Genomic DNA, 25288 nt, shown 5'->3' on the forward strand with positions numbered 1-25288 from the left:
TGTATAGCGGAAGTTTATAGGCGAATCATGTGACTCGGTGTAGCTGGCAGTGTGAACAGCTATGCCAAAATAGTCGGAGCTCTGACAGGAAGGTTCAGATCCCAGAGGATTCTCCGATATGCAGAACGTGATCAACACGGTGAAGGGCACGGCCCTCGGGGTGGCCGAGTTATTCACCCCGGTATTAAAGGTAAGCGCGGCAGCTAGCTGCTGGTAGCTGTAGCCGCTCGGACGTCGGGGCTTCATTTGTGCTCTCGGTGTGAAATGTTTGACACGCAGCTGCTTCACCGGAAGTGAAGCGGAGCACTAACAGCTTTCGCTTTGTTGTTAATGACAGGAATCGAGATTCAAAGAGACGGGAGTCCTCACGCCGGAGGAGGTGAGACCGACACAGCCCCGCATACACTGTTCCTCCGCGGCTCTGCTCAGGGCCTCACCTGTCCGCTCCTCTGTCTGTCTTTCAGTTTGTAGCAGCTGGAGATCACCTGGTTCATCACTGCCCCACATGGAAATGGTGAGAGGCTTAATTCATGTCAAACACGACGAGTCCGTGTCATTAAAAAAGAAACGCACGAAAGACGAAACTAGACGCTTGGTGCCGTGTTTCTGGAAGCGCGTCTCCGTGTGCTCCGACGGTCAAAGCTCAGTTTCTCCACTCATTCAGACGCCACATTTATACACGTCGTTCCTGTGACAAACGTTTGACCTGCAGATGGAAAATGTAAAAAAACCTGCACTTTTTTTTACTGTAGTAACACCACAAATGAGCCGTTTATACAAAGGGGCCGCTTTCCCATCATCTGTGCTCATGCTTACATGCTTCACATCATCATCATCACAAAGGGTTAAAGGAAATATACTGGGCACCATAACTAACTCAAACTCCAAGTAACTGCTGCAAACCAGCACTGTAGGGGGACAGAATGACCAAACCATCAGCGTACGTTAAAAAAGGAAAGATCATACAAAGAACACGTATGTGCGATATCCTTACATGTGCGGGCTCGATTGTTAGAGCTCCTGGAAACTGTGGTACACGGTCCCATTCAGTCCATCGAGCAGTTGTCAAAGAGCGCAGAGTTGGCAGTCTTTATCAATCTGTCCAAACAAGTTTTCGATGCACAGAGTGGAGCTGAAACTGTGAGATTGCACCACACAGTGCAACGTCACCCCCACCCTCCACTAAGACAATGAAACCCAGGTGCTGCTGTGATGGGGGGCGCTGTCATAACCTTGTTTACAGCTGTGCAGCTTGGCTGCAGTCCTCGTCTTCAGTAGTAATGACAGAGCTTTCTGCCCCTTTGCTTTAGTCACAAAGTGTTGATCATCTGTGGACTTGCTCTGCTGATGAAATGTTGCTCCGCCTCTCTGACTCAGTCTTTATTAGCCACCAGCTGGCAGGTTCAAACCCAGAGCTTCTTGATGGGAGGCAGCAGTGTTACCGCTGCACCAGTGTGTCGCCAACATTGTCCGTCCTGCTGCAGTGTGGTGACGATTAATGTTGCCTGTGCTGACAGCTTTCACAGGAACGTTTGTGTGGAAAATGAGGATGCGGCCTCAGAGCTCGCATGAGTGTTGAATGTGTCCGAGCGATTTCACAGCATAATGGAAGAAGCTGTTGTGATGCAACACGGAGAAACCCAGCTTGTGTCATTATGGCACATCATCACACACTGAAACCTGCTGCCACAGAACAGAGGTCGTTTTTTATGTTTTGCATGTCAAATGCAGGACAAATGTAAAAGCTGGATGTAGTTACTGTGACCTCCCCTGTTGGAGGCTTGATTTGAAGCCATGAAGTTGATATCGGTTAACGGTCAGTGATAATGGCTTGTGATTGACAGCTTGTTAGTTAATGTGAGTTCATGCCACAGATAATCTTCCATTGTGAAATGCAGCATCGCCACGAGCTAGACCCAAACTGAGGACACAAAGCCGTTTCACTCAAGAGCCAAAGCCACAGCTGTCCACAGCTGTCCACATCTAGTGCTCTTTAGACTGAAGGACCTCGTTAGACTTCATGTTTCCAAACCAGAAGCTCAGTCCATGTTCTTCACTGTCAGAAAGATGAGAACAACTGTAATAAACTGTGGTTTGTAACCAGGGTGGAGGTCTCAGGACCTGAGCCGGGCTAAAACGGCAGCAAATGATCTGTTTTTTCTCTCCCGTCAGGGCCACTGGAGAAGAAGCAAAGGTGAAGCCATATCTGCCACAGGACAAACAGTTTCTCCTGACACGCAATGGTGAGAGGCAGACTTCAGGAATTTCAGTCAGCAAGTCTGACTCACTGCTTCAGTGTTTAGTGACACAAGACTGAACCTCAAGTGCCTTAAAGTTCAGGACAGGACTGAAGTTTTTAAAGATGATATTGTGAACAAATAATTTTGTGTGTTTCAAAGTGTCATTGCTGTGTGTGTGTGTGTGCGCAGTGCCCTGTTACAAGCGCTGTAAGCAGATGGAGTATTCAGATGAGCTGGAGGCCATCATCGAGGAGGACGATGGAGACGGGGGCTGGGTGGACACCTACCACAACACAGGTGTGATGCTGGTGGTACCCGCGCACAGCTAACTGTTCGTTCACTGTCACATACTGGAGTGGGCTACATGCTTCACATACGATCACACTGATCAATCTCATTCTGATGACGTGGCCGTGATATCAGACGTGTGCTGAGTATTTCCTGATGACTGTGCAGGTGTCAGTAAAGATCCCCTGAATGTGTCTGTGCAGGTGTGTTAGGAGTCACAGATGCTGTGCAGGAAATCTCACTGGACAACAACAAGGTTTGATTTCTAATTAATATGAATGTAAAATCCTCCACCGCTCTAATAGTTCCATCCCTCGGCTGAAGGACCGAGGGCGTGCGTGACGGAGGGATGTTTCCTCCCAGATTACTGCTCAGATGTGAATGAAACGGTTTGTTTGCTCAGTTTCGCTCCTTGCGATTGGCGGACCATCATAAAAGCCTCGATGCCATCGATTGCGTCTCCGGGGTCTGATTGTGCGGTTACATATCTGTGCTCTTAATCTGAACTCTTCTAGGATAAGAACATGAATGCCCCGTCTGCAGCATGCTGTGATGATGAGGATGATGAAGACGGAGAAGCGGCAGATATGGAAGGTATTGATCGTGTCTTTCTGTGGTTTGGATGTGCTCCCAGATCGGCCCTCACACTCTGCTGTCTTTTCAGAATATGAAGAAAGCGGGCTGTTGGAAACAGACGAGGTACGCTCGCAGCGCTGTCTGACCTCGGCCATCATCCGCCCGACTCCGGCCTGACTCTTGTTTTCTGTCTCTAGGCAACCCTGGACACCAGCAAAATAGCAGAAACTAAAACCAAAGCAGAACCTGGCAGCGAAGACGCCATTCTTCAGACGAGAACATATGACCTGTACATCACATACGATAAATACTACCAGACCCCTCGACTCTGGCTCTTTGGATATGATGAAGTATGAACTTTATTCTTCGTGGTATAGAGATGATAAGCAGTCGATAGACTCCGAGCGTGAACATCTGCAGTCTGCTGCTTCTTGTTGAGAAGGAGCGCAACCAAAACTGAGACCAGCTTTGTTGCTTTGTCTCCCAGGACAGGCAGCCGCTCACTGTAGAGCAGATGTACGAGGACATCAGTCAGGACCACGTGAAGAAGACGGTCACCATCGAGAACCACCCCCACCTTCCTCCACCTGCCATGTGCTCGGTTCACCCCTGCAGGTGAGAGTTTCGTTTGTCGCGTTGAAAGATGCAGACCCACCACACAGCTGCACCTGTGATGGTGTCGAGGCTTATTGTGCTGAATGAATGAATCGGGAAAAGATGGATGACACTGTGGTGGGTTCGGTGATGCTGATTTGCACTGTGACTTCTTCACTGCGCTCTAAGAAGCCAAACGTTGTCACACACTAACTTCCTGTTTTCACTAGAAGCTGCTGCTCCAGCCCAAAACCTGTTTCACACGTTCAACTCACTTCTGTGTTCAGTTCAACTTGATTTCTATACCGACCGCAGATGTTTTTGTAAGGCAGAGCCCCTGCAACAGTACTGAGTGATCACATGACCATTAATAGCGAGTCAGCTGGTGCTGGTATCGAGTTGCATTCTTCTGCGTCTCCGCTGAGATAAAGGAACCGTGGTCGTGTTTAAGGATGTCTGTGTCGCAAACCTTTTGACAAGAACCTTTAACCTTTGAACTCGTGACCTTTGCTTTCAGGCATGCTGAAGTGATGAAAAAGATCATTGAGACTGTGGCAGAAGGAGGAGGAGAGCTGGGAGTGCATATGTATCCTTTGATGATGTCACGCGTCACCACAGCGACGCAATGAAAGGAAAGTGGCTCCGTTGAGAAGCTTAACTTTGTGCATGTTGTGTATTTTCGGCTATTTGCAAAAGGAAAGTGTCAGAGCTGTTGGAGGCGTGGGCGCTGCAGCAGCACCCAGCAGGGGAAGCTCCGGTCAGCAGCAGAGCCAAAGGGCAGGCAGCACAGAGAGCCTGTGTCGCTCTGCTGGCTCCTAACAGCATCTCTCCAGACCAGCCAAGAAGCTGCCTGAGGAGGTGCCAGGCTTACCAGGATAAGCAGCAGGGATGGATGTTTTCACCTCTGTACACCAGCAGTTCATTGACGTATCAGCACTTCGATGTTTTATAGGAGCCGGCTGCAGCCAGGCAGGAAGAGCAGCACTCGGCGGCTGGCCTGCAGCGAGTGTTCGTGGTCAGGCAGGTGGTCGCTCTACCCCCACCTCTGTTTCCTTAACTGATGCTTTCAGGTATCTTCTGATTTTCCTCAAGTTTGTGCAGGCCGTCATTCCCACGATAGAATACGACTACACGAGACATTTTACCATGTAGGTGCCTCTGCTGCAACACCACGTGCACACGGGAAATACCAGAGATGGTCTCCGCTCTCAATACAACTGGTCTGCTGAATGTTTGTGCTACTCTAAGATGCTTTGTGTGGAAGTGTCAAGGATATGAAACGCTGTCTCTTAAAAGAACGGGCTGACGTATTAGGACACGTGCTTGTTTTCTGCTGAACCCAGAGAAACCCGATCAGCATCAGTTTGATCTGTGTGTATGCAGCACAGAGTAGGATGCTGTCATGCAAACGGCACAGCTACCCTGCTCTGTTGCATAAATTCAGATGCGTTGTGTGTAGTTCTGTCTCTGTGATAAGCTGGCTAAACACATCAGAGGTGAGGTCTAACCCTCGGTAACCAAGGTCCTCATCACCCAAGAGCTGGACTGCACCTGCAATGTCTCTGCGGGACAGTGAAGCTTATTGATGGTTAGTGTGATTAGGAGTGTTTAAACAGAAGCTAAGCAATGTCCTGCTGCAGGGAAGGATTGATGTGTGCTGCTTTAGTTCCCAGTCTGACACTCATTCATGTGTTGGTGTAAGATCAGGTTTGCTCCTCCCACAGCGCTGCGCTGCTTAGCCCCGACCTTAGAGAAACTAAACGAATCCTCCTCTTCATCATGGAGGCGATCCTGCAGTTAGGAACTTAAAACTGTCACATTCAAGCTTGAAATCACTGCTGCTTGGTGCGAGTTTGTGGTAGACGATTCCATCAGTCCAGCACTCACTCTGCTCTCTGGCTGCACCAGCCTGTGGAAACAACTCTGTGTTTAGCAGCTTCGGCTGCATCCACTCGTGCTCATGTCTGCCCACTTGTGTCTCAGCTCAGTGGGTGCTGAGACACAGGAAAACTGAAGCAGGAGCCCAACAACTTCTGGATGGCTACAAATAATAAAGCAGCCTTGTCTCGACGGCGGCGTCGAGGGAAGCTCGTGGAGCACGGATGTTTCCCGTCAGCTGTCCTCGCTTCCATCCCAACGCTCTCTGCGGGAATCGAGGCTGAACCTCAGTTTGTTGTGAATGTGCTGATCCCGTTTCTGTGTCGGTCTTCAGTTGTGAGCAGGTTTCTAATTGATGCTTCAGAGGATTTGTTGTCAGATGTAACTCTGTGTCTAATGTATTACTGACCTTTGAAGAGGTTTGCTGTGACCTCTGCAGAGCAGCCTCACTGATGCAGTTTAACTACACGTCCATGTTTCCTGTAACCTGTCATGTTTGGCTCATTACAGTGGCAGCACTCATCCATACAAAGCATCTGCTTCAGTAATCCACAGCTTGCTTCCTCGTGTGTTGGTTGATCAAATATTCTCTTTGTATCTGTGCCTGTTGGTCCAGTCTTCTAATTTAAGTTGCTTGGTGGTGAGGCTTCACCGTTTCAGAAAGATGTACATTTATCAATAAAGAGTTTCCCAAATATTGCAAGAAAAATGCTGTTTATGGATGTATTTATTGGTGCTGGGGAGGGGCGGTGGTAAGTAAAACATCTCAAACCTAAAAATGTTCCTTCATGATACACGTTATGCTGCAGGTGGCAAGGTTACAGGTGAAGGAAAAGCCAGCACAAAGTGTCCTGGTCGTAGTTCTGAGGCCTAACAGCTGATGGCGTTCCCTCCCTACAGCTTGTACGTTTGCTCTCTGCATGACCTCAACGTGCTTAAGCCACTCCTTTGTTGCCATAGCAGCATCTGACTGATAACTGTCTCCAGCCTCCTGGCTGAGGGAGAAAGATTAGCATCTAAGATTTTCCATCACTGGCCCGTCTGCGCCTCACTGTGGTGAAGTCACAGTCAGAATATTACATGAGATCAATAAAACAAGGATTTTAAATAGAGAAATGTCAGACTTCTGGAAAGTCTAATCCTGCATGTGTACTCGGTACTGCCTCAGTGCAGCGTGGCATGGATGCTGTCAGCCTGGGGCACTGCTGAGGTGTTGTTTTGTTCCGTCTCATGTCGCTCATCTTTCTCTTTTCAGTGGAAGTTTTTCTTCCACAAGCTTTCTATTAGTGTTCTTTGTACAGCGCTTTGGGGACACCAATGATGGTTTTCTGCGGAACTGTCATGTCAGCAGTCAGGATTGTGATTCCTACTGAACCAGACTGAGAGACCATTTAAAGGCTCAGCAACTCTTTGCAGGTGTTATGGATTAATTGGCTGATTAAAGAATGACCCTTTAAGCCTACAATATTGAACCTTTTCACCATATTCTAATTTTCTGAGCTCTTGAATTTGGGCTTTTCATAATCTTTAAGCCACAATCATCAAAATGATAACAAATAAAGGCTTGAAATATCTCACTTTGCATGTAACGAGTCTCATATCATATATAAGTTTGGCCTTTTAAGTTGGATTACTGAAATAAATGAAAGTTTGCGCGATATTCTGATTTTCTGAGTTTCACCTGCATCTTTAGCGTTCGTCACACAACTGTGTGAAAAGCCTGTTTCAGGCCGGCAGGGGGCAGTAGCTGTCCATATAAACGCGGCGTTGCGATTCACACTCCAGTCCAGAAGGTGGCGGTAATGTACCTGAAGTTGTTTGGCACCGCCATAAAAAGATAGAAGAAGAAGAAGAAAGAAGTAGAAGAAGGACCGGCGTAGGTCATGCTGCTTCAGACATGTCGGTGTTTGTCCCCACTGTGCTGCTCTGTGTCTACGGCTTCTTCACCAGCCTGCGGCCATGCGAGCCCTTCATCACCGCCTACCTGATGGGACCAGACAAGAACCTGACGGAGACTCAGGTGAGCTAGCTCGCTGTTAGCAACAGCGACTGTGAGGCGCGTCTTAGTTGTGTCGTCACGCTCTGTAGCATCAGCGTGCGTTTACACTGTTAATGTTCACGTGAAGTAAGTTGGAGCTAAGCTGTGGACAGGCGGTGCCGGGCACGCGCAGAGGACCCCCAAAACCTCCTCACTCAGCAACCCGCTTAATCAGGATTCCGTCATTTAGTGTCATTTGGCTGATAAACAGCAAAGATCAGCAAAGCAGAAACTAAAGTTTATGAAAGCAGCAGAGATACAAAGGGCGTCCCGGACCAGCTCACCCCAGTCTGCGGGCGGGGGCTGCTGGCGTGGGGCTCAAGACATGTGATGTAACGTGCTTTTAATCAGCTGCTCAGCCTGCCTGTGTGTCTCTGTCTGAAGGATGGAGTCACGTAGCTGCTTCATCCCGCTGTTAGACACTCTGACTCCCTCATCAAATATCAGGATCACATCAAATGTCCTGGAGAGCAGAACAAAGACCACTGGCTCCTCCTAGATGGTGGAGCTGGGGTCAGCCCAGCAGGAGAGAGCCCGGGCTGGTTGTTGGCAGCAACTGGACCTTTAAATAATAAGAAACGACTTACTTTTAGCATTGTTTTGAAGGTTTTTTGAGACTGATTCTGAAAGTTTACCATGTCCTGGTGTCATATCAAAGTGAAAATACTTGGTTTTATTGCATGTACGTGTGGTTTATTGTCAAAGGAGCTTGCAAAGAAAAGCGTCTGGACTTTGCAAGCTCCTTTGACTACGATGACCTGGATGACTGAGAACCTTCAGACATACGTGTGGTTTATGTTTCCCATTTTGTTTTTCGTAAGAACTGTTGCATTTGCAGTATGACAGTTATTACAAAATGTGCTGTCGCAGGGATGTTGCATGGTGCCGCAGTGTACAGCGTCAGGCAGGAAAGACTGAAAATGGCGATCTCAGTGTTGGAGCAGTAATCCCAGAGACCCTCGCTGTAGACGGAGTAATCTCCCTGAAAAATGACCAGAATTTCTGGCTAATCCTTAAATGATTACTTGTACAATGCTGAGGCTCTCAGCAGGCCTTCAGAAAGCAAACCTTGAATCTGCTTGGATGTGCCCACTGTTGCGCTGTCCAAAGGCTGGGACGACCGTGTCGTACCCCGAGCCTGGCTTAGCTATTTAAGTAACGCCGATTAATGAGCAGACTTTTTTGTTTTTGCAAGGTAAGTTTACCTCTCTGTAATTCCTCAACTAAAACGTTAACGTTAGGTTTAATGTTCACAAAACGGAGCCACACGTCCGTACGGTGCTGAGCAGGATAGCTGCACAGGAGATCAGCAAGATCACTGACAGGTTTCAAATGCACAGCATCCTTGTCATTTATTGATGCAAAGGAAAGTGAAAGGAGCTCTAATCCATGCGGTGACTGTTTCTGTCTGCAGGTTGTCAATGAAATCTTTCCAGTATGGACGTATTCCTATCTGTTCCTGCTGTTCCCCATCTTCCTGGCCACTGACTTCCTCTGTTATAAGCCGGTGTTGGTGCTCCAGGCCAGCAGCTTAGTGGTCACCTATGTCATGCTGTGGAGGGCACAGGGCATGCTGGCCATGCAGCTGCTGGAGTTTTTCTACGGTCTGTCCACAGCTTCAGAGGTGGCCTACTATTCCTACATCTACAGCGTGGTGGAGCCGGAGCACTACCAGAGAGTGACTGCTTACTGCCGCAGCGTGACTTTGTTCGGATCAGCGGCTGGGTCTTTGACCGGTCAGTTGCTGGTATCCGTGGCCGAAGTTGACAAGGTCTACCTCGTCATCATTACACTGGCGTCAGCCTCTGTGGCTTTTCTGGTGCCCTGCTTTCTCCCCATGCCCAAGAGGAGCTTGTTCTTCCACAGGCGTGCAGGAGCAGAGGAGGCTAGGCCCCGCAGCAGCAGCAGAACCGCCACCAGGATGGAGAAGGCGGAGGATTCGGACAGCAGGGTGCCGCTGAACAGGCCGGATATCTCCAGGGTGAGTGAAGCTGCCGTATCTGGCCACGGCTGTGATGAGAGATTCTGAGTTTGTACGATTGTGTGAAGAGGTCACACGTCTGCATTTGTCTGTGCAGGCATCCAGGTCCTCTGAGGCAGGAAGTGGCAGCAGGGGGCTCGTGGCGGTCCTGCGGATGCTGTTTGATGACTTTGTGCAGTGCTACAGGTGTCGCACCCTGCTGGCCTGGTCGCTGTGGTGGGCTCTGGCCACCTGTGGCTACTTCCAGATCATCAACTATTCTCAGCCGCTGTGGGAGCACATTCTTCCATCCAAGGAAAACATCATCTACAACGGCTATGTAGAGACCCTGTCCACGCTCCTCGGTGAGTCAGCAGACTGTGTAAAGCTGTGACGTGAGCACACTCTCCCAGCGTGACTGACCTTTGACAGCAGCTCTGTGTTCCTCTCGTCCACAGGGGCTCTGGCGGCGCTGCTGGTGGGCTGCCTGCCTGTGACCTGGGCTCTGTGGGGGGAGTTGGCTCTGTGTGTGCTCTCCCTGCTCATGGCTGTGTGTGTGTTTGTCATGAACACGGAGCACATCTGGCTGTCATACAGCTTCTACATTCTCTTTAGAACCACGTACATGCTGCTCATCACTGTGGCCACGTGAGTACCCAATCACCAGCCACATATGATATCCTGTATCATGATATCCTGTATCATGATATCCTGTATCGACGTCCAGTGCACGCGCGGCGATGATCCAGAAGTCAAACCAGGCCGAGACGGCAGCACTTCCATGGCTCGTTTCAGGCAGAAGTGCAAACATTAGTGTTATTCCATGAAGCAGTTCTGGCACAGCTTACTGGAAATTTAAAAGCAGAAATTGAATCCATGTGAGGGATTAACAGGACATGGGAAGATTGTTGTTTGGAATAAGGAGCACATTGAGCTGAATGCGTGGGAGCACTGCTGACTGTAGAAGTGCATGTGTGCAAACACGAGGAGACTGTTCTCCATCTGACTTCCTGTTACTGCTCACACGCTGCGACTGCTTGTCTGTTCAAACTCATCTGTCTCCCTCAGGTATCAGGTTGTGGCCAGCCTGAACATGCAGCGGTATGCGCTGGTGTTTGGAGTGAACACCTTTGTGGCTCTGCTGCTGCAGTCTCTGCTCACGCTGGTGGTGGTGGACTCCTCTGTCCTGGGCCTTAAAGTCTTCACTCAGGTGAGGAAGTATAACAAATGTAGAACTTGTGTTGTGCTTATTTAGCTTCCACGATGTAGATGTGATAACTTCTTTGTTTCCTTCCTTAGTTCTTCATCTACGGTGCCTACTTTGCTGTCATTTCTGCGATCTTCCTCTTTGCTGGGCTTTATAAACTGGTCTCCAGGCAGCACTCTGAGCAGAAGCCTCTGCCCGGCAGCCGAGCGCAATCGGAGACGGACTCTCCACCGATCGGTGGCACAGACTCCAAGACATGTGTCGGTGAAGGTTCTCAGTCATCCAGGTCATCGTAGTCTAAGGAGCTTGCAAAGAAAAGCGTCTGGACTTCTTTAAGTTGCTTGAAGACGTTTCACCTCTCATCCAAGAAGCTTCTTCAGTTCTGAGGTCAAATGGTGGAGAGTCCCAGATATAAACCTAGTGGGAGTGACCCCCCACAGAGGGACAAAAGGACCCCTGATGATCCTCTAATCGCCTGAGCCAAGGTGGGAAACTGGGCGTGGGTCCCAATCAGCCAGAGTTTCGGGTGAGCTCACTGTGAAACCTGGCCCCACCTTATCATGCGAATTCCTGAGGTCAGATGGCCCAGGATGTGAGTGGGCGTTAAGGCGTCTGGGAAGGATCTCAAAACTGGATTATAGATGGCAGAGAGTTGGTGTGTTAAACCCCGCCTCTGTTCAAAGATGGTCGCTCACAGTGGACATAGAAGCTTCTTTCACTCCTCTTTCAAACCATCTGTCCTCTCTGTCCAAAATGTGAACATTGGCATCCTTGAAAGAGTGACCTTTGACCTTTAGATGCAGATGGACTGCTGAGTCTTGTCCTGTGGAGGTGGCTCTTCTGTGTTGTGCCATGTGCTTGTGAAGTGGCTGTTTGGTCTCTCCAATGTAGAGGTCTGAGCATTCCTCGCTGCACTGTACAGCATACACCACATTGTTAAGTCTGTGTTTTGGTGTTTTGTCTTTGTGATGAACCAGTTTCTGTCTGAGCATGTTGCTGGGTCTGAAGTACACCGGGATGTCGTGCTTGGAGAAAACTCTCCTGAGTTTCTCTGATACACCGGCTACATAGGGGGTGACAATGTTGTTGCGTCTGTCCTTCTTATCCTCCCTCGCTGAAGAAGCTTCTCTGATGAGAGGTGAAACGTCTTCAAGCAACTCAAAGAGGTCCAGACGCTTTTCTTTCCAAGCTCCTTAGACTCCAGGACACACCACAGCGATTAGAGCCTCACACGCAGGCGTGTGGATCCACAGGCTGAGCTCAGTAATGTCCACTCGCTTTTTTATGCGCCAGAGTAGACTGTAAGTAGAAGGTAGATGTCAGACTGCCTGCACTCGCCTCGCACAATGACTTATTACTGAAGAGCTCTGACAAGCAGACACACAGCTGATGTTTGTTCCTATAAATGTACAATACGCACACAGGCTGCTCCTTAGACTTGATATAAACTGCTGAACAATCAGTAGCAATGGTACGTTATTAGCTCTCCTCCCTCTGTGCTGCAGAGCAAGTATTAAATGTGTTTGTGTGTCTGAGCTTGATTGGTTGGCACAAATTTCTAACAAATCAAATTTGAGAATTGTGTGTGTGTGTGTGTGTGTGTGTGTGTGTGTGTGTGTGTGTGTGTGTGTGTGTGTGTGTGTGTGTGAGTGAGATAAATTGGAGGTTTACTATACTTGTGGGGTCCCCACACGTTTGAGGGCATGTTTCACACTCAGTTTAGGAGTTACGACTCAGTTCTTCCTTAAAACTTAGGCGCACCGTCCTGGGATCGGCTGCAGCATCCTGATTCCCACCGGTTCTTCTTCCTCCTGTTAACATGCTCCTCTTCTTCGTCGTTGTTTCTTATGAATGCCATTCTTATATATTGCTGATATTTTCCATCACCCCCATTTTTCTTCATATAAGACCTGCTGTGGTCTCTAATCAAAGTATGCTACAACAAACAGTCGACTCTCACCCGCTTATATTCTACCTTTATTTTTCTATTTTCTCCTGGAAAGTCAGGTCTCCCAACACCACTCTGGAGGGGATTCAGCCTCCAGGGGATCATTTCTATAGTGTCAATTTGACTTTTTCATATCAGTGTACAATTTTAAGACTGTGCAACTAGTAAATTACCAGAAATTGCAACATATGATTAGTATTCATAACCGTATTTGCCAATCCCATGCTGCCTTGCAGTTTCCGTGGCGAAAGCCTGTTTACTTTCTTTCACTTATGCTAACCTTTAACCTTTTATTTATTTATTTGGGATGACATTCAACATGTCTGTTTAGGGCTCTCTTAGTGTTTATTTTCAGACTTTACAATACCTTAGGCAACCAAACAAGAGACAACTACAAAGAACCACACTCGACCCATATATGATGTCCTCTAAACCAAGGAGGAAAGGATGTCCAGTCCGCATCTCACATTAAGGCCTAACGGAGCATTCAATCTATCCACCCCCTCTCCATCCTTTTCAACTGACCGCCCGACCAACCAACCAGGATTCGCCTCCAATCCCATGATTACCGATGCCCCCTCTGTGCTCCTTAGAATGAGGGCCCAGTAAAATACGCGGTCCATCCGGACGGCATACAGGTTCTGTTGCAGAGGCGCTCTCAAGTGGGCCCCAGTCTGCCCCACATACATCAACCCACACTTGTTACACTGAATAGTTTTTTCTTTGTTTTCTGAACAATATGGCAGCTGCCTCCCTGCTATATATTCTATAGAACCTCAATATCTGAGATTTTACTATTCCCTGAAATGTGTGTGGCGGATGATGGCTTAATTTGTGTAGGAGCGCATGTGTATCCGTGGGTTTAAAATGTGCCCTAGTCCACAACCTCTTACAATCCTTTTCATTTTCAAAAAAGACCGTAGTGTCTAGGAAGTTTATTTCCGACTCGCCGTGTTCCTGTTTGAGCTTTATAGACTGATGGCGTGTGTTGTCTACAACTTGTTTAAACATGTCCTCGCCATGCGCCTATGATGTCATCTAAAAACCGAAAATAAAAGGGCGGTTGTAGCGGGCATTTGGTCAGCGCCTCCCACTCACTCATATCGGTGTTAGCATCAGATGGTGCATGTCTTTGGTCCAGGGCTGTTCAGTCTGTAAATGATACGTATCGTCAACGTGAGAGTTGTTATCAGTAAGGCAGATCTCCAGAAGTTGGAGGATTTCAGGACGCACAGCGTTTGGGTAACGCCGAAAGATGTTCGTCACGCCTCTCAAACGCATCCGTGTGTTTACGTTAGTGAACAAGCTATCGATATCTATTGTATATACGTGTTATCTGCTATGGAGCGAATCATTTGCAGAAAATAGTTCGTGTCCTTTAGCAGATAATCGTGCTGTTTCGCAGCGATGTATTTCTTGTGTAATGAATGGACAGTCTCCCTGTTGTTAAATCCTCCCAATTCTTTCGATCTTTGGGCTGAAGGAAGGACACTACTCGTGTATAAATGCTCCTTCAACAGTGCTTTATTCCATACAATTCAACACTTTTGAGCATAAACCATCCGGATGGGGAGACATGCATGCAGAGGGTCACAGCAAATCTCAAACTGGTGGAGGGTGACTCAAACTCTTCTAGCCTCTGTTGGCCCCCACCTAGTCGTAAAAACCCAAACATTCACATTCTCTCTAACTCCTAGCGAGCCTGACTTATGGCCTTGGCTGCTCCCTATTTTGTCTGCCTTCAACAACGGTGGGGGTGAAGCTCCCGTGGAATGTGCTCTGTCTCCTCTGCTATCAGAACAGCAGGTCCTGACTCTGAAACCAGGATTTCTTATGACTCAGCAGTATAAACGATATCATTCATTCACACTGAAGCAGCAGTCTAATGTAATACAAATCAGTCTAATAACTGTAATAGTTACCACCTTCTTCTAATTCAGGAGAATAATACGAACTAAAACTACATAATTTCACAATCTTTAATTAGGGGTATATCATGGCTCCCCACTCCAGCTCCCAAACCGTAGGGCTCGCTACGAAAGTCATCGTCTGCAAAGTAGTCTTGTAATTTAAAGCGTCTATGATACCAGTGTAAAGGGTTAGGCTATACAGCTAGGAAAAGCATTATGTCAATGGGATGTCCCCACGAGGATAGCAAAGTAAGTGTGTGTGTGTGTGTGTGTGTGTGTGTGTGTGTGTGTGTGTGTGTGTGTGTGTGTGTGTGCGTGCGTGCGCTGACGAGCAGACTGAGAGATGGAGAAACTAAGTGTTCAGTCCGAGCAGCTGAGTGATTAGTTCACCCTGAGTGGAGCTTGTATGTGTGATTGAGCAGAGAGTCGTTCAGCAGAGACTGGAGCTAAACATCTGAATCCAGCAGATCAGATGTTTCATTGTCAGTCTGCTTCACATTTAAACTAAACATGTGTTGAAAACTTATTTCATATTTGCATATTTCACTATCATCCATCAGCACTTAGACGGTTTTTTGAGATGAGCATTTATTTTGTGTCAGTATCAGTGTGACTGATTATACCAGGTGCGTGTGCGTGCGTGCGTGTGCGTGCGTGCGTGCGTGCGTGCGCGCGCCTTCATACAGATAATTGACAAAGATGTTTGAGTACAGAGGAGCTGGCTGACCTGATGGCTGCCTTTTTACCCACTGAATGAAATCATCACACAGACTACAGAGTCCCACCAGCCCAGGCTTTGAAACACATTCCTGCTGCTTTCCTCCAACAGCAGAAAGCTTTGTCTAAATGTGGCCACCAAATTGTGTTGCACCAACCAAAATGAATCGTGAGCAAATCGATACATAAGACATAAATGCCCGGGTGGCACCCTGTTCTTCCAAGGCTGTCTGCAGTAGCTGTGAGCGGATGCAGCAAGCAAACGAGCACACTGCCGCCTCCACAGGCAGCTGTGTGCTGTAACTCAAGCTCTCACATTAAATTAATATTCATTCCACTGCTTTGGTGGGGGTGGGGGGTATAAATGTGGATGGACATTATAAAGGATTTATGTATTTATTTTTAAAGTATGAAATAATTTGAAACATTGCAGTTACTCTGTCATGCAGACGAGTAGAGAACACGTCTACCTTACAGACGGCTGCAAACCGGAGGAGCCAATCAGTGACTTGAAACATTGGTCTGGATGAACTGTGCCTTTTTCCTGTGACCGTTTCCCATGGAGACGGTCAGTGTTACACAAGCTGGAGATCCTCCAACATCTGACATGAAGTGATCAGTGTGCACTCAACGATTCATGAATGTTTGTCTACATGTGATGTGTGCGTTCGCCTGCCTAAACTGAAGGTGTCCGACTCGACTGCTTCTCCCCCACAAAGACACGGGGGATTCTTATCTGGTCTATGCAATAATAACAACATTTTATTGGTGTTTCTCTGATTCATGTTCAGACTAAAATAAACTTTAACTGTACTGTTATTTCTTTCTTTTCCAGTCTTTTTGTTCAGAATAAGGGCCTACAGCCATACTAGTCACATACACAACAGCAGAAGTCCATGGTTGGTTATGCTGTGAAACCCTCTCTGTGTGTCATACATGTCTAAAGATGTATTTTTTAATACGTCTACCTTGTACATATACAACATTGGAACACGCCTCAGCCTGGGGCCGCTGGGATTGGGTCCCTGAAGTTTGGGATGGATGGCTTTTTGTTGTTTTTGGGATCTTGTTCAGGCTTCACACAGGCTCGTCTTTGCATCACTGGAAGCTGGCCCAATCACCTAACTTAACAACAACAACAGGATAGTTAAGTTGCCAAGTTCCTGTTTAACGAGTGAACTATGTCTAGGCAGGTGGAAAGACGGTGCTCCAGCTCAACAGGACAGACAGGTTATATGACTCGCTCAAACAGAGGAGCTCCTATAACTCCTGTTTTAACCCTTGTATGGTGTTCGGGTCTGTGAGACCCGTTTTCAGTTTTTTTCAAAAGAACAATTAAACAATAATTTTTCAACCTGAAATTCATTGGCTTTGGCTTATTTTCTGTGAAGAACATAAATCCAAACTAATTTTCAATGACCGCATACTGTACCTCCCCCCACGCATTTACATTACATACAAGGTGTTCAGGTCCACTGGACCCAGGTCTAATAAAAGTGTTGAAAGTGTAGGTCCTGTGTTCCCACACTCTGTCTTCCTCCTCTCTGGTGCTGCTGATAGTGTTTTCTTCCCCTCCTGCTCCGCACAAAGTTGCAACATTGTTGAAAATTCAACTATCAACACGTCTGCTCTGACATCTCACACATTTTACCCTCTTTCTTGAGGGATCCAAATTTTATTTTCTCATACCCTGTCCCACCTGCAAATTAGGGGCATAATACTATAAATAAGACTTTGCCATCCAATTGATTTTGGAAGAGAGAGGAGCTTCGGATGATGTTGACAAAGAGGTTTCAGAACATTTCACATTTCTGAAAATTCAGAGTCTGACAGTGACTTTGAAGAAGAGGATGAGGTTGAGCACCATTTAGTAACAAAACGAAGACAAGTACCCCATCTGCAGCCAGCTCCAGGACCAGAACAAGCCCACCAGACAGCAAGTGAAGAAATATGGATGTCAATAACTGGTGAAATTGAATGGTCTTCTTGCCCAAGAAATGAGCCACCCTGCAGAGCTGTTACTGTGATAAGCCAGGGCCAACACGGCTGAAGTTACTCATGTGCAGGACATCAAGTCTTCATTTGAGCTTTTCATCCCAGATTCCATCCAGAAAATTATTCTGGATTGCAGTAATCTAGAAGGAAGGTGTGTTTTTGGAGAGAGGTGGAAGGAGATGGACCAAATCCATCTAAGAACCCCAAAGGCCTACTTTGGGGTTCTTATCCTTGCAGGAGTTTTCAGGTCCAAAGGGGAATCCACAGAATCCCTGTGGGATGCAGAAACCGGCAAGAACCTTTCCGTGTATAAATGTCTCTGGAAAACTTCCACACAATTTCCAGGATTATCCGTTTTGATAGCCGAGACGACAGACCAGCTCGACGGCAGAGAGACAAGCTAGCTGCCATCAGGACAGTGTGGGATAAGTGTGTGCACCACCTCCCCCTGTTTTACAAACCTGGGCCTAATATCACCATTGATGAGCAGCTGATCCCATTTAGTTGTGAAACATATTGCTTCACGTGTAAATGTGTTGTGTCTTTCCACTCACTCCACTTGATTATAACTGATTCATTTTTTTATAACATTTTATAAAAAAAAACAAAAAACGAGAAGCACATTAATTCATACATGTGATCTAACAAAGGTAAAGGGAAAAAATTAACCATGTTTGCTGTTCATATGGTTTGTAACTGGGATGAAGTAAACATCTGTTGAGTAATTTAACATAATGTTGTTTGATAGTGTTAATTTGGAAAGCCAAAACTCTAGCGGGTCCACCAGACCCATGAACACTGGCTGAGTAACAAAAATATGAACACCACACAAGGGTTAAAGTCGCTACACTGGCTACCAATCAGATCTAGGTAACATTTTAACATTGAGGATATACATGTATATACACACACACACACACACACACACACATATATATATATATATATATATATATATATATATATATATATATATATATATATATATATATACATACGTATATATACGCCCCAAGTGTGATAGGAGAAGGATCGTTGAGTGCGAGAGGAACTGACCTGAAAAATAGGATCATGGCCAAGCTTGAAACCTGGATCCCCCGTAGCCGGTTACCAAGATTACGTGAAGTACCCTCAGAAGGTCTGCAGGTCTGCTAGATGATGTTAATGCAGCACTACGGGCAATACCTACAACCACGATTACCGACACTAACAAGCTGATCTACAATACGGCAGCAGTGATCAGTGAGATGCTTGGCTACAAGTTGAACAGCCACAAGGGGCAGTACCCTCCATGGAGAAGGAGGCTAGAGGGCAAGATCAAAGTAGCACGGAGGGAGGTTAGCCAACTAACGGAGTTGCAGAAAGGTGCGACAAATAAGGTGCCTAAGAAATACAGCAAGCTGTCCATACCTGAGGCCTTGGAAACTGCCAAGCAAAGACTCACAGCCTTGGCCAGCCGCTTGAGGAGGTACACCAGAGAGATAGAAGGCAGGAGAATAAACCAGCTGTTCTCCACAGAACCAGCAAAGGTGTACTCTCAGTGGCAAGGGAACAATAAGAGAACAGCACCACCAAGGCTGGAGACGGAGCAATACTGGAAGAGCATATGGGAGAAGGACGCAACCCATAACGGCAATGCTCAGTGGCTAGAGGATCTGAGGGCAGACCACAGCGACCTCCCTGAACAGGGTCCAGTAACCATCACAGTGGCAGATATCCAAGAAAGGGTCTCCAGTATGAAGAGTTGGACAGCACCAGGGCCCGACATGGTTCACGCCTACTGGCTGAAGAAGCTAACTGCACTCCACGAGCGTCTGGCAGCACAAATGAACCAGCTGCTAGTTAACGAGAGACACCCGGAATGGCTAACTGAAGGCCGGACGGTCCTGATCCCCAAGGACCCCAAGAAGGGACCGGTCCCCTCCAACTACCGACCAATAACCTGCCTCAGTACTACATGGAAGCTCCTGTCAGGCATCATATCGGCTAAGATGAACAGGCACATGGGTCAATACATGAGCGGGACACAGAAAGGAATTGGCAAGAATACCAGAGGCGCAAAACACCAGCTACTGGTAGACAGAACAATCAGCCGAGACTGCAAGACCAGACTGACCAACGTGTGCACTGCCTGGATTGATTACAAGAAGGCCTATGACTCAATGCCCCACAGCTGGATACTGGAATGCCTAGAATTGTACAAGATCAACAGGACCCTGAGAGCCTTCATCAGGAACTCAATGGGGATGTGGCGTACAACACTAGAGGCCAACTCCAAGCCCATAGCACAAGTCACCATCAAGTGCAAGATCTACCAAGGAGATGCTCTGTCCCCACTGCTGTTCTGCATAGGCCTGAACCCCCTCAGTGAGATCATTAACAAGACTGGCTACGGATACCGACTACGGAACGGAGCAGTTGTCAGCCACCTCCTGTACATGGATGACATCAAGCTGTATGCCAAGAGTGAACGAGACATCGATTCACTGATCCACACTACCAGACTATACAGCAATGACATTGGAATGTCGTTCGGACTGGAGAAGTGTAGTCGGATGGTAACAAAGAGAGGGAAGGTAGTCAGAACTGAGGGGATTGAACTACCAGAAGGCAACATTGCAGACATAGAGGACAGTTACAAGTACCTGGGGATCCCGCAGGCGAATGGGAACCATGAAGAGGCCGCTAGAAAAGCTGCAACCACCAAGTACCTGCAGAGGGTCAGGCAAGTCCTGAGGAGTCAGCTGAATGGTAAGAACAAGATCCGGGCCATCAACACGTACGCCCTGCCCGTGATCAGGTACCCTGCTGGGGTAATAGGCTGGCCAAAGGAGGAGATAGAAGCCACTGACATAAAGACAAGAAAGCTCCTTACCATGCATGGAGGGTTTCACCCCAAGTCCAGCACCCTGAGGCTGTACGCTAAGCGGAAGGAAGGGGGCCGGGGACTGGTGAGTGTCAGCACCACAGTCCAGGATGAGACAACGAACATCCAAGAATACATTGGGAAGATGGCCCCAACTGACCGAGTGCTCAGTGAATACCTCAGGCAGCAGAAACCCAAGAAAGAGGAGGGAGACGAGGAACCATCATGGAAGGACAGGCCCCTGCACGGTATGTACCACCGGCAGATAGAGGAGGTGGCTGATATCCAGAAATCCTACCAGTGGCTGGACAAAGCTGGACTGAAAGACAGCACAGAGGCACTAATCATGGCAGCACAAGAACAAGCTCTGAGTACAAGATCCATAGAGGCTGGGGTCTATCACACCAGGCAAGACCCCAGGTGCAGGCTGTGTAAAGATGCCCCAGAGACAATCCAGCACATAACAGCAGGGTGCAAGATGCTAGCAGGCAAGGCATACATGGAACGCCATAACCAAGTGGCCGGCATAGTGTACAGGAACATCTGTGCCGAGTATAACCTGGAAGTCCCGAGGTCAAAATGGGAGATGCCCCCAAGGGTGGTGGAGAATGACCGAGCTAAGATCCTGTGGGACTTCCAGATACAGACGGACAAAATGGTGGTGGCTAACCAACCGGACATAGTGGTGGTAGACAAACAGAAGAAGACGGCCGTAGTGATCGATGTAGCGGTTCCGAATGACAGCAATATCAGGAAGAAGGAACACGAGAAGCTGGAGAAATACCAAGGGCTCAGAGAAGAGCTCGAGAGGATGTGGAGGGTGAAGGTAACGGTGGTCCCCGTGGTAATCGGAGCACTAGGTGCGGTGACTCCCAAGCTAGGCGAGTGGCTCCAGCAGATCCCGGGAACAACATCGGAGATCTCTGTCCAGAAGAGCGCAGTCCTGGGAACAGCTAAGATACTGCGCAGGACCCTCAAGCTCCCAGGCCTCTGGTAGAGGACCCGAGCTTGAAGGATGAACCGCCCGCAGGGGCGTGCTGGGTGTTTATATACATACGTATATATATATATATATATATATATATATATATATATATATATATACGTATGTATATATATATATATATATATATATATATATATATATATATATATATATATATATATATATACGTATGTATATATATATATATATATATATATATATATATATATATATATACGTATGTATATATATATATATATATATATATATATATATATATATACGTATGTATATATATATATATATATATGTATATATACGTATGTATATATATATATATATATATGTATGTATATATACGTGTGTATATATATATATATACATACGTATATATATATATATATACATATATATATATATATATATATACATATATATATATATATATATATATATATATATATATATATATATATATATATATATATATATATATATATATATATATACGTATGTATATATATATATATACACACGTATATATACATACATATATATATATATGTATGTATATATACGTGTGTATATATATATATATATATATATATATATATATATATATATATATATATATATATATATATATATATATATACGTGTGTATATATATGTTATTAAATCTCAGTTCTTTGTATTCCCTACGGCAAAGAAAGACACGGCTCAACGTGGTCTAACTTAAAAAATGATCTTTCATGTTACATATTGTGGGATTATTATATTATAATTAAATTATATCTTATGCTATGTTAGACCCCTAATTAAAGCTTGTGAATTATTATGTAGTTTTAGTTTGTATTATTCTCCTGAATTAGAAGAAGGTGGTAACTATTACATTTGTTAAATTGATTTGTATTAGATCAGACTGCTGATTCATTGTGAATGAATGATATTGTTTTATGATGCATTATACTGCTGAGTCATAAGAAATACTGTTTTCAGAGAGTCAGGACCTTGCTTGTCTGATTAGAAGAGAACAGAACAGACTGCACAGGAAGCCAAGGTCATGACTCAGGCTCACTGAGAGAGAGAAAGAATGTGGATGTTTGGGTTTTTACGATAGCCTCTGTTGGCCCCCACCAGAGGTTGAGTCTCAAGATGGTGCAGGGTTGAGTCAGCCTGCACCATCTTGAGATTTGCTGTGACCCTCTGCATGCATGTCTCCCCATCCGGATGGTTTATGCTCAAAAGTGTTGAATTGTATGGAATAAAGCACTGTTGAAGGAGCATTTATACACCGAGTAGTGTCCTTCCTTCAGCCCAAAGATCGAAAGAATTGGGAGGATTTAACAATATTTCGGAATATGGAGACCCGAACACAAGCTCAGGTCTGATGCGTTATTCATATAGACGTCACACACACTTTAAGTTTCGATCAAACACTCTGCTTAGTTTCCCTTTTCCCTGCAGTTACCATGCTCTGCAAAAACATGCAGTTTCCTGGCCCTCTCTTATACATAATACAATGTAATCAGCAAAATAAGCATTAATATATATATTTAAATCCCAACAATGTATGCGCCCTTCTCTTAGCCTGAGGTCATCAAATCTAAACCTAGTGGTCTGCCATCACTGCTGGTGGCATCAGCGTCCTTTAAAGTTTTAAACTCAAGTACAGACTTCTCGTCTTCACATACCAGGATCATCCTCTGCCACATCCAAGGTTTTATCTGTTTAGACATCATAAGACGAATCATCTGGTTATTACCAGGTTCTAATATGAAGTAAATACAACCTCAGGTGAACAGCATGACCTCTCAGACTCTGCTATTGTTTAGTTCACAGTAACTCGTCCAAAATGCAGAAGCAGTGTGTCAAAGTGTAACCCCTCCCCACCCCCACTATGCAACAGTGTGTAGAACCACCTTTGGCAACAGTAACTTATCAGCTTCAACTCACAGAAATTCAGACTCACTTTTCTGTACAAAGTTGAATGTCACCAAACGTGGTGCACACAGTTTTTGTTAAATAATTACACAATGTGAGGATTGTGCCTTCAAGCAGCTTCTTTTGTATGTATTGTTGTACTTTATAATATAAAGCACCCTGAGGCGACTGTTGTGATTTGGCGCTGTGCAAATCAAATTGAATCTTGATGAGATGCAGTGGGAATAGGAAGAAAAGCGTGAAAGGTGCATGAAAACGTTTCACAAGAACACCAGCTGTGGCACGAGTCTGTAATGCAGCGGATGTTTGGACTTGTAAAGAGCAGCTGAGAACGTCTGTTTTCAGCCACCTTTCCTGCATTATTTCCACACTGTCTTGCAGCACATTTAGGACCTTCTAGCTGATATCCCAGCATTACTGAACTTTTAGTGGATTTCCAGTGACACAAGCAGCAGACTCACTGAGAGAACGACACCTGTGCTTTCTGGTTTCTGTGATTAATAATCTGGGAGACTAAGACTGAGGTTTGTGCTGGAAAGGAGATGGACATCCTAAAAAGATTAGGCCCTGCAGTGTTCCCACTGTTATTCTGGTTTTAAACACATAAAAACTGATTTTTGTTCTATATGAATAATTTTCAAAATAAAAGTCTTTTTACTGGCAGGAAGCATATGGCAGAGGTGAGGACTAGACTTGTGATTGAAAACATGACTGGGTGGAACTGGGGATGTTTTTCACATAGTGTCCACTTCACTGTTCCTGCTTATTGCACAAGTGTTAAAGAAAGCTTCTGTTTCTTTACTGTACAGAAAAACGTGCTGAATTGAATTTGGTTCAGCAAGGCCACGCACAGCCAACAGGAACCTGATATCTGAGTCTCCTTTGGCACAAACCAGTCAGCAGGTGTCGCAATTTTATAAGGAATGTTCTGTGGTCAGCCGTCAATTCAGATTGATGGGTACTCTTAATATCAATATAAATCCCATACAGTTTATTCTGGTTCATGACTGACCTCTAACAACGTAGCAGTGACAGAGAGGATAAGGCCGGGTGGCGTTTTTCAGATCCAGAGGGAAACGGCTCGCAGAAGGAGACATTTGTTCTGCAATATTTCAAAGTATTTCCTTGAAACGATAATTAATAAGACTCCCATTAATAGTTCATCACAGTTCTTTTCCTATTTGGCCTGTTTTTTTTTTCAAAAACCGTATTCCTCATCTAACATTTCTTTGAGAAATTCCAAGACAATATCAGGAATTCAAAGCCTGCCTGAGGGAACTCGGGTAAAAGATGACAAATGACCAGGCAATGATGAATTAGAAGGAGAGTGTGGATGTAGAGAGACTTGTCATTTTACAGCTCTGCTTCTGCCTGCTGTGTTTCAGGGATTACACGATAATGGGGAACAAGGATCAATTATATCTGGATCACTGGAGGCCAATTCATTTATTAAACAATGATGCAAAAAGTTTTTTCTCTCATCTTTGCAAAGACAATAAAAACTGGTGCGTGTTCCAAAACAACAACAACACACTGCATCAGAAGCACCGTGTGGAGGCGTGATAGCCTCACAATGAAGCAGTGCACGTTGTAGAGCTGCTCTTCATACTGTTGGCCACCAGATGTCTCCAGATGTCTTTAAGGTTTTAAATATGACTTTAGTGACTGGAAAGTGAAAGCGCCAAAAGTATTCACTCACCCGTCCAAATCAGCGAGTTCAGGTGTCACTTCTATGGCCACAGGTGTGCAAAGTCAAGCACCTGTGCAGCCTGCTTCTGCAAACATTTGTGGAAGAGTGCGTTGCTCTCAGGAGCTCCGTGAATTCCAGCGTTTTACGGCGATGGGATGCACCTTCTGCAATAAGGTGAGTTTTGACATTCCCTCGTTACTAAAGACTCCACAGAGAGCTGTGAGTGGAAGCGAACAACAAAGTGGGAGCGATGGGGAAGGACAGCAACTCAGCCACCAAGCGGTAAGCAACGTAAAACACAGATGCTGAAGTACCTAGTGGCCAACTTTCAGTACAGACCTCCAAACTTCATGTGGCCTTCAGATGAAACTGGTGCTTCATCCCAGCCTTACATCACCAAGCCCAATGCAAAGCATCAGATGTAGCGGTGTAAAGCACGCCGCCACTAGACT

General features: G+C 46.0%; 2 protein-coding genes across 2 annotated transcripts; both read left to right on the forward strand.

The window, feature by feature from the left end:
- The first annotated feature begins 12 nt into the window (after window positions 1–12).
- Window positions 13–6285, forward strand: atg3 (autophagy related 3). Its single transcript, XM_082524971.1, has 12 exons — window positions 13–190; window positions 338–379; window positions 465–514; window positions 2173–2243; window positions 2430–2537; window positions 2732–2784; window positions 3044–3122; window positions 3193–3227; window positions 3302–3454; window positions 3592–3719; window positions 4216–4284; window positions 4769–6285. Exons 1-12 carry the CDS (start codon window positions 119–121, stop codon window positions 4848–4850), a joined length of 942 nt encoding a protein of 313 aa, XP_082381097.1. The 5' UTR covers window positions 13–118; the 3' UTR covers window positions 4851–6285.
- A 1124-nt stretch (window positions 6286–7409) lies between these two features.
- On the forward strand, window positions 7410–16175 carry slc19a2 (solute carrier family 19 member 2). Its single transcript, XM_082525121.1, has 6 exons — window positions 7410–7596; window positions 9029–9595; window positions 9693–9939; window positions 10033–10222; window positions 10643–10784; window positions 10874–16175. Exons 1-6 carry the CDS (start codon window positions 7474–7476, stop codon window positions 11075–11077), a joined length of 1473 nt encoding a protein of 490 aa, XP_082381247.1. The 5' UTR covers window positions 7410–7473; the 3' UTR covers window positions 11078–16175.
- Window positions 16176–25288: the final 9113 nt, after the last annotated feature.

This window comes from Aulonocara stuartgranti, assembly GCF_965226115.1.
Source record: "Aulonocara stuartgranti genome assembly, chromosome: 23".
Taxonomy (NCBI): domain Eukaryota; kingdom Metazoa; phylum Chordata; class Actinopteri; order Cichliformes; family Cichlidae; genus Aulonocara; species Aulonocara stuartgranti.

Bases quoted from the DNA above. Each gene is read 5' to 3' on its own strand.
- atg3 (XM_082524971.1), top strand. From the start codon at position 119: ATGCAGAACGTGATCAACACGGTGAAGGGCACGGCCCTCGGGGTGGCC. The intron at 2,244-2,429 runs GTGAGAGGCAGA...GTGTGTGCGCAG, and splicing joins GTTTCTCCTGACACGCAATG to TGCCCTGTTACAAGCGCTGT. The intron at 3,455-3,591 runs GTATGAACTTTA...TTTGTCTCCCAG, and splicing joins GGCTCTTTGGATATGATGAA to GACAGGCAGCCGCTCACTGT.
- slc19a2 (XM_082525121.1), top strand. From the start codon at position 7,474: ATGTCGGTGTTTGTCCCCACTGTGCTGCTCTGTGTCTACGGCTTCTTC. The intron at 9,596-9,692 runs GTGAGTGAAGCT...TTGTCTGTGCAG, and splicing joins ACAGGCCGGATATCTCCAGG to GCATCCAGGTCCTCTGAGGC. The intron at 10,223-10,642 runs GTGAGTACCCAA...TGTCTCCCTCAG, and splicing joins CTGCTCATCACTGTGGCCAC to GTATCAGGTTGTGGCCAGCC.